This window comes from Abrus precatorius, unplaced genomic scaffold (assembly GCF_003935025.1).
Source record: "Abrus precatorius isolate BTA unplaced genomic scaffold, Abrus_2018 Scaffold3, whole genome shotgun sequence".
Taxonomy (NCBI): domain Eukaryota; kingdom Viridiplantae; phylum Streptophyta; class Magnoliopsida; order Fabales; family Fabaceae; genus Abrus; species Abrus precatorius.
This window is the reverse complement of record NW_020874373.1, coordinates 9,218,016-9,227,807: the sequence shown is the minus strand read 5'-3', so window position 1 is coordinate 9,227,807 and position 9,792 is coordinate 9,218,016. Positions and strand designations below refer to the sequence as shown.

The 9,792-nt window shown below is 28.0% G+C and overlaps 1 protein-coding gene across 2 annotated transcripts; it reads right to left on the bottom strand.

Annotated features, from left to right (window-relative positions):
- Positions 1-50: 50 nt before the first annotated feature.
- Positions 51-3,710, bottom strand: LOC113861659 (isoamylase 2, chloroplastic). 2 transcript variants are annotated; one of them, XM_027494622.1, is made up of 2 exons: positions 464-3,710; positions 51-309 (listed from the first exon to the last, which is right to left on the bottom strand). In XM_027494622.1, the coding sequence occupies exon 1, from the start codon at positions 3,297-3,299 to the stop codon at positions 711-713; it is 2,589 nt and encodes an 862-aa protein (XP_027350423.1). In that variant the 5' UTR covers positions 3,300-3,710; the 3' UTR covers positions 51-309; positions 464-710. The 2 variants fall into 2 exon arrangements, with proteins under 2 accessions (XP_027350423.1, XP_027350424.1); XM_027494623.1 differs by lacking the exon at positions 51-309 and having other exon boundaries at positions 466-877; positions 1,214-3,583.
- Positions 3,711-9,792: the final 6,082 nt, after the last annotated feature.

The window sequence follows — 9,792 nt, the reverse complement described above, 5'->3', positions numbered from 1 at the left end:
AGTTGTTTATCTATGGAATTTTTTTATTCGATTGTACTTTGTTTTTCTTGGATGATATAAGTAAAGAATTTATGAATGCGAATATCACGAGTCCTAAATACATGCAACTATACTGTCGTAATCGATATATCAGTCTCTTCAATCTTGTATTGTCCTAAGCACAATCGAACACTTCGTGAAGCTGAGGGTAATCTGTTAAGGATGGTATAAGCAAAGGAGGTGAATGCATTGTCGCAAGATATTTGTTCAGAACAGTGGAGTACGGAAAGATCCTGGGATATGCTGAAACTGATCTACAGTATTTCTTACCTTAAAAAAATTAATAAAACATTTTCTGAATTAAATGGATAAGGAAAGGAAAAAATCATGAAGTTTGCATTTAGAGTCACAAGCATATAATTATTCTGAATTCGATAGTTAAAAATACAACTTTTATTTTTTAAAATAAAAACGACGTACCTACCGTAGAAAAGCCTTTTGTTGATAGAAAAATATAGCGTCAAACTTGCGGAATGATAGCAGACAGACTAGGAGCAACTAAATCCTCCACTACAATGAAATTATTGAGTATTTACACAGGGCATGCATTCTCACCAATTTATCATTATGTCATAATAATTAATCTACAAATCTACAACTAAGAGTCAATTACTTGCAATGACAAAATTTGCAAAGGTTGAGGGAGGTCGCAACTGAGGAAAGTGTTTCTTCTAAATGGACCGATTGTTTGCTTCAAATAAAGTGCAACTGAAAGACTTCATTTGGTAAGTAAACGAACCTGCTGTCTGCTGAGGGACAACTTCACCACTGGTCGAGAAAAAACCAGGAAATGGAAGAGCAGTATCAACTAAAAGGTACCATGACATCCCTTCTGGAGGCGGAGGTAAAATTACAGTTTCTGGATGATCAGCTGCATTGAAAACGATAAATAGATCCCCAGATACATCAGAAGATACAGAGCTCTCTAGGAACTCCGATTTTTCAGCCTTCAAAGTCATGGCCAAGAACTTGCTGGATGGGTCTTCCCATCTTGGAGGAGCCTGGTCACTTCCATGCCATTCGATGTTTTCTTCCTTTAAGAAGCTCCTACTCTGAAGAAGATCACTCCGTCTCCTTCTCAATGAACTTAAAAAGGAAATGAACTGTGTCATTTGTTTACCAAAACCTGTTTTCAAAGCACTCCAATTGAAAGGTTTTATGTCGCCATTTGCAGGCAAACCACCGGAAGACTGACCACACTCATCTCCCATGTTCAGAACAGGTACTCCTAGTGACATGAACAAGATAAAGAGGAAATTACGGATTTGTTTGAGTCGCCTTTCAAGGACAGCAGTGTTATTAGTAGGTCCTTCGTCTCCACAATTCCAACTTAATTCTGCTGCTAGCTCATCACTACTGAAGCTAACCAAGTCCACAAGAGGAAGTCCAAAATTCCTAGCGATGTAATTAAAAGAGAATGCAGGGCCTCGTCCATCAGAAAACGTGTCCCCACTCCCACAAAGTCTTGTTGCAAGGTTGCTAAGAAGATTTTCACCCCTGAGAAAGTTTCTCACATCATTACAAAATTTAGTGTTTATTTCAGCCCATCTCATCCAATGAGGAAAGCGAATTTCCTTCATTACTAAGTCATGCGGATCCCAACAATCTGCAATGACTTTTGTCTTTGAGAGTACAGGATCAAAAGCAATTGCTTCAACTAATGGAGGTCGAGACAAGTATTCTCCATGATATCCCCTCAACATATGTGAAGCATTTATGAAAGAGAAACCATCAATGTGAAACTCAGTTACCCAATACCGAAGACTATCCAGAATCAAATTTTGAACTATAGGATAGTTACAGTTCAAAGCACTCTGTATCTTCAAATTACTTACTCCATTTGCATAATAGTAGGATAAGTCATCAATTCCCTGTAGAGCACCAGTGTCAGCAGTATTGGAGAAAACAACTTCCATGAGAACTTCTATTCCATTGGCATGCATGGTTTTAACCATCTCCTTCATAGAGTTGCTAGTAGACACAGGACCACTAGATGGCCCATAAATGTGCATTGGAGAGAAAAAATGACAAGGGAAATATGGTCCATTTTTCTCATCAAATGTGAAAACTGGTTCCAGCAGAACAGCATTCACACCCAGATCTTTAAAATGCTGCACCTTTTTAGCTAAACCAGTAAAGGTCCCAGTTAAATCACTTGGAACTTGGCTTGACACATGCTGCGTAAAGCGCTTGACATTCAACCGATACACCACTAGTTTTTCCATGGATAAATCAGTACGATAATCATCACCCCAGTCAAAAGCAGGTTCCTTCCCCAAACGTCCAAGATTCTTCACTGATCCAAGATCATTGGGATAAAAATTCCCAATAATCTTAGCATATGGATCCAAAATAATATGCTCAGCAGCACTATCCTTATTTCGCTGAAGAAGAGCTCCTCTACAGCGATAACCATAGCTCACAAAAGTTCCAGCACTCTCAAATGAGATATGCCATATGTCACCTGACCTATTGACATAGGGATCCAGATCAAGCTCTAAAGCAGGTTTCTCCACACCAGTGCCATCATACAAGCACAAAACCACACTCTCTGCGTGTCTCGAAAAAATGGCAAAATTGATAGACCTGTCAGGTGAAAAAGACAGCCCCAGAGGGGCCGGATATCCCGGAAGGGAACCAACCGGCACGCAAAAATTTGTTTTCCTATGGCTTCTGATTTCCAACCCTGCATCCGAGGATGACATCAAGAAAAAAGACAAGTACAAGGGAACATGTTTATTATCAAATCCCAATTCAACTGCAAACTTGCCAAGAGAAGTTTGCATCAAGGGACTAAAATTCATCCCTGTTGCAGCGTCCATCGAATCCAGATGCACCAAACATGAAGAATCAGCTCTATAGACACCCCAACATAACACCAATGTTTCACCCTCAACACCACTCATATCCAAAGAAGAAATCTCAATATAAACAGAATAACTAGCTCTTTTCTTTGTAACATAAACTTTCACCAAACCCCCACCAATTTCTGTCCTAAACAAATAAGCCAATGCTTCTTTTAGGTCTTGGGGTGGGATCAAGGTAGTGACTTGCTGCTCAGTTTCTTCAACAGACAATCGTGATGTGGCACCCAATTTCGAAGTTCGATTTTGGGAAAAGGGATTTATGGGGTTTTGCAATCCAAGTTGATGATGCTTCCTTTGGACACATGATTTGTGAAAGCAAGACCATTTAACTCCGTTTTTATGCTGATTCCAAGGAATCACTGAGAATGAAAACGATGACACGAGATTTGCCATCAAGATTATGGTGTTCAATAATTCACAACGCAGAGGAAGGAGATTCGTGTTGTGTTGTATTGTGTTGGCAACAACAGTGATCGCTAATCAGAGCAAATATATATTGAAAATTTAATTTAAGCGGTGGAAACTTAGGCATTGATCTGATGAGTCACAGAAAGAATGATTAATGGAAAAGATGATGAGGAATTGAGATAAGAGTTGGTGAGTGAGTGTGGTGTGAAATTGTGAATTGTGGTTCACTCACTTGTCTTTGCGTTGTCGTAGTGTAATCATTTCAGGGACAGCACTGTTTGGGCGACACTCGTTTTCTTCTTCACTCCTCATCGTCCGCTTCTCTATCAAAATGATTCTTTGGTTGAAACTATTCTCTGAAACAAACATCGCTTAATATTTTTATGACGTTTGATTCATTCTGAAAACCGTTATTTTTAGGAGAATTTAATTACATTGAATTCAGTCTGACTTGAAAGTTCTCGTTAAAAAAATTATAAAGAAAATAATATCGATATTTATTTACCAGAATTTTTAATATATTTTTATATTACTTTAACAGAAAAGTTATTTATTAGTTGTTTAATTCACATTCTTTAATTAAGACTTTTATTTTAACAATTTTGTTAATTTCAAATTTTAAGATATAATTTAAACATTCAAAAGTAATATAAGGGTATTAAAAAGTATACAAATTCCGTTTCAAGAGTTATACGATGAATTTTTATCTACAATGATCATTTTAAGGGTATTTGCATTTCACAATTTCATTAATAAAGAATCATTCAATATCATTAGACTAGCTTGTAATGTTTATCACTTGAGAGAGGTAAAATTGAAAAATGTATTTTTTTAATTTTTTTTTTTTTGCTATAAAATTGAAATAAGTATTAATTAATATAATAAATGATGTGATAATAAGAAATAAAGAATCATAAATAAGTATTGATATTGTTAGAAATTAAGGATATGAGATAATGTGTTTTGTCAAATCCGGCTTTAATTAACTTTTTATCATTCTAATTTGAGATATGTATAATTTTGATTCTTCAAATTTTTTTAAGCCAACAAATTTCTTCTAAATTTAAAATATACAAATTTAGTTTTTCATTGATTTTTTGTTTACTTAAAATTCTAAATATTTACTAAATTTTTCTAAATTAAATTGTTTACTATTAAAAACTAACCAACTAATTTTTTTTCACTAAACTCTACTTTCACATTTTGTAAAATTCTTAAAATTTTACCAATTTTTCATTAATTATTTTTTAATCCAACTCATCCAAAATTTTGAATAAAAAATTGTAAGACTAATTTTTATAATTTAAAAGTTTAAAAAATTAATTAAGTAAAATAAAATTACTTTTTCTCAGCAATAAAGAATGAATTTCACTATCAAAGTCAAGAGGAAAAAAATTAAGAAAATAAAAAATAAAATAAAAATATATTATGTTTGCATAAGTTAAGAAATAAAAATAAAAAAAATTATAGACCACAATTATTTTTTATTGAATATAATCTTGTTTGAGTTGAGTAAAACTATTATGTAAGATAAAACTTTCTCTCCAAGTAAAAAAAACTCATTTTATATAGGTTTGGATGAGTAGAAAAAAGAATGAAAAAAATAATTTAATTGTATTAAAAAATTTTAATTAATAAAAAATATTTTTAAATATATTATTTTAGTATTTAAAAAACAAAAATAAAAAATACTCTATTTTATTTTAGTATAAATACAACTTATCACTTGTGCAACAAATCAATATAAAAAATATTGTAAAAAATATTTAAAAATAATTTATTTTACAAGTGTTTATAATTCACACATCAAATTTTTAAAAATGAAGTTATAAAAAAATAAGTTAATTTTCATCTGAGAGTTATTTTTGTTCACACAATTATTAATTGTGTAAAATATATTTATAATTTGATTTGTAAAAGTGACATTTTTTTTAATGTTTTTGTTTATTATTTTTTATGTGTTCACTTACATATTAATTCTTTTTTCATAAATGTGTAACCAAAATAAGAATAAAATATAAGTAAAATCATTATACTTTAAAATTAAATAATAAACATCAACACTTAATATAAATTAGTTTCTTAAAAAGGTTAACATGTGATTAAATCAACACATTTGAGCATCAAAATATATATACTTACCATAAAAAAATATTAGTAACACACTTTTATTATTAATTAAAATTTATTAAATTTTTTTAAAAAATATTAACTTAAAGTGAGAAAGTATATGACTCACATAATTTTTATAGTTTTAATAAATTTTAAGTAATAATAAAATGTGTATTACAAAGAGTAGGTTGTTAGTATTATTCTATTAGTAATTATATATGTTACGTGTATACTATGAGTTTGTTTATAAATATAAACAAAATTTTTTTGAAAATTAAAATTTATAAAATTATTATTTATTAAATAATGATAAAAATTATATCAAAAAATTGTCAAAAGTAAGTTTTTAAATGTAAAGAAAAGTAAAAATTTTAAATAAATTTTGAAGCAAATTATATTTATAGAAATAAATATAATAATTAAATTTAACTCTTATTTCAAATATTATTGATAAACTGTCATTCCATGACTTTATATATGAAATTTTAGAGTATTTTTTTGAAATTGTTATTTTACTATAAATTTAACTGTTTTTTAAATATATTATTATAATATTTAAATAATATTAATTATTATTATAAATTACTTTCTATTTGAAAAAAATTAAATTCGTTGCCATTATTATAACATTTATGATATTATTTATATCGATAAAATGAATTTATGATAAAATGAAAAGAAAGAGAAAAAGTGGTCAAAATTTTATCATTAGAATACAAACTAAAGTGTCATATATCAACATCTATTTTGTAAGTGTTTCTAAAAAAATGTATAACTCCATTTTAATACTAAATTCTTATCATAAAATTTATCGTGCACCTAATTAAAAAATAAAATTTATACTATACTATAATATATGAATAACGAAATATATATATAAAAAAAGCACTAAACATAATTTTGGTATATCATTTTTTTTTTGGTAGATTTGTACACTAGCATCTTTTTGCAATTTTTTCTTAGTTTATCTTTCTCAAATTTAATTTTTTTTAGTTAATATTTTGTTCTAAAATTTATCCCCATTCATATAAATATTAAACAAAATTTCATTATATAAATTTTTAAAATATTATTTTTAACATTTTTAAATTACTTAATAACCTCAAAGGATAATTTTATAAAATTAATGATTTAAAATCTTGGTCTTTTTTATAAAATACTATCTTCGGTCTTTTTAATAATAAAAAAAAAGACTAAATTACTAGGATGAAAGAAAGCAATTAAGCAAGTTTTGTTTTTCATAAATATAAATTTTATTTAAAAAATACTCATGATATTATATTACTAGAAAAATACTATTTACAAACGGCTATTACAGACGGATTTACACGCAAATTTTTAGTTTTTTATTTTTTTAAAAAAATTTGTCTATAAAATGAATCTATAATGGCCATCTGTAATTGGCCCATCATTTGGCGCGAAGTATTTTATAAACAGGAACTACAGAGGGATTTTTTCATCTGTAATTTGAAAATGGAAGAGAAATTTAGAGCGAGAGTTATAGACGAAAAAATCTGTCTGTAACTGACTTTTCATTTGACAATCTACAGACGGATTTTTTCGTCTGTAACTGTATTTGATGAATTTATAGATAGATGAATCTGTTAGTAATTGAACTTTTAAAATGCACCATTTTATTAAACCATTTACAGACAAATTTTTTTGTTTATAATGTGCGAAACACATAAATCCGCACTTCCTCCTTCTTCTTCCTCATTTTGCATAATTTCCTCTCTCTCCTCTCTCTCTAGAAACTTCAGTTTTTTGGCCTTTGCGAGTGATTGAAGCATCCATTTGAAAGATAATTTGCATAATTGTGTTCCTGGTACGAAACTGTAACTTTTAATCGGTTTAATTTTTTTATTTTTTGATGTATTTTAGAGACTTAAAATTTCTTATATAAAATTGTAGGATTGAAGATTGTATGAGTGAGAGGAAGAGCGTAGTGGTCCTTCTCCGAACCTGATTATTATATGCTGTGGGATTGTTTGTATTTGCGAAGTTTATAAAATATGAATGTTATGGAGTTATAAGAGGATGTGCTCTAGAATGGTTTAGGATTGTAATGTGTATATTTTTGATGCATTGATTGGTAAATTGTTACATAATATATAGATTATGTATAAAAAAAATTTAGATTTTTATATTAAGTACGTGTAAACAAATGTAAAGAAATATTCATATATTAAGATATATTCTACCAAAATTTACATTAGAAATTTATTGTATTAAGTGTAAATAGATGTTAAGAAATATTTATATATTAGGGGAGATTCTGCCAAAATTTATATTAGAAATTTATTGTATTAAGTGTTAACAAAATAAGAAAATATTCATATATTAGGGGGGATTTTGTTAAAATTTATATTAGAAATTTGTTGTAATAAGTGTAAACAAATATAAGAAAATATTTATATATTAAGGGAGATTCTGCCAAAATTTACATTAAAAATTTGTGTAATGTAAAATAAAAGGTTAATACAATATTGTGTATTTAGTCTCTAAATATGTATTATATTTGATTCAGATATGGCAGAGGGAGGTGCAGCAACAACATATGCAGATGTAGATGCATGCATACTTTGAGAACTCCTCCTTTACTAATGACGATACTTTTTCGGAAGATGATCACACTGATTATTAGTGATATATAATATTATTTTATTTTTAATATTATTTTTTTAGATGTTTACTTCTTCATTTGTAATGACATTTAAATTTTATATTTTATAAATAATTTTTGATTTAAATATATAATTTTGTAATTTTTATTATGTTTATAAATTGTGATAATTAGGAACAGCGAGGAATAATTATGTTTATAAAAAAATGAAATAATTTTTTTGAAATTTCATAAATGAATTACAGACGAATTTTTCTGTGTGTAAATTACATATGGATTTAAAAATCTTTATGTAATTATTTATCGACACGCATATTACAGATGGACTATAACTATCTATAAATCTGTCTGTAATTCTAAAATTCATCTGTAATAATAAAAAAATTTATCTATATTTACAGATTTTCTAGTAGTGTTAAATAATGTAGTTAGTAATTTGTATATTTAATAATACTAATAAAAGAAGAGTATAAATTTTTTTTAATAATTAATGCATCTTAAATCTATCATTTATTTTTTATAATAAGGACTAAGAAAATGTTCTATTTTGTTTCATATATAGTCTTGTTTTTTGAAGCTTATTGTTAAAACAATAATGTTTAAACAGTAATCTAAGCAACAAGTTTTAAAAATTATTCTACTTGTAAAATAGTTGTCATCATAACACAAGATAAGAATTATGTATGATAACTCTAAAAGCAACTTAATGTCATTTAATGTAGAAAAATGCATGCATAATATAACAATAAATTTTGACGACCTGCAACGTGAGTTTGCTAAAAGTGGTCGTGTAAAATTTTAGTTGCTAAAATTTATACGTGTTTGAAAATTGATGAATATCAAAATGAGTTTTTTTGCAAGCTTCTTTCAAACCTTTGATAGACAAAACTTTTTAACCAAAAAAAAATGATTAACTTACATTTACAAATCTTCTTATTGAACACTCAAATAAACAAAGAATTATTTTTCATTCAAAATTTCTAATTACAAATTTGAAAGTTATGTCATTAATTTTGGCAATACAATAAAGATTCCAATAAAGTTCAATTTCTTTATCACCTTTTATCTTTTCTAACAAAAGAAATTACGAGAAGATAAAAAAAGAAAAAAGAGTCCAGAGTAGAAAAAGATTAAAATGCAATTATCAAATATAATTTTTAAAATTAAAAAATCTAGAATTAATTTTCATGAGATTAATAAATGCACATATTTAATTTTTATTAAGGCATGTAATATAATATATTTAAACCCTTAAAATTTTCAGGATAAAAAAAAGCTTTCAAAGTTTGTAGGGGCGTGTTATAACATAGATTTACACAATTTCAATATAAATATGAATATATAGAAATTAAATAATGATTCGTGGTGAAATATACATGAATATATGGACAGAGAGAGATACTTTCTACGAGAGAAAATCGTATATTTACTCCAAATGTGTTGAAAGAAGCATCGCACTAACCGAAATGTCAGAGGCTTGAGTGTATATGAGTGTTCGTATTTTGGGCAGTTATTCCTATTATATGCTCAGCCTCAGTCCCCTCCCTCACTCAAGGTTGACAAATTTGGATTGGCTCTCAATTCCAACAATATGTACACAAATTTCCCGGACTGTCTGTATCGAAAGCGGATTTTTCTACGTTATTCACAAGATAACAAAACATATATACAGGCATATATACAACAAAAAACATTTTCCAAAGGCCATTGAGAGCAACAGAACAACGTAGGCCTGAAATATTT

Bases quoted from the DNA above. Each gene is read 5' to 3' on its own strand.
- LOC113861659 (XM_027494622.1), bottom strand. From the start codon at position 3,299: ATGGCAAATCTCGTGTCATCGTTTTCATTCTCAGTGATTCCTTGGAAT.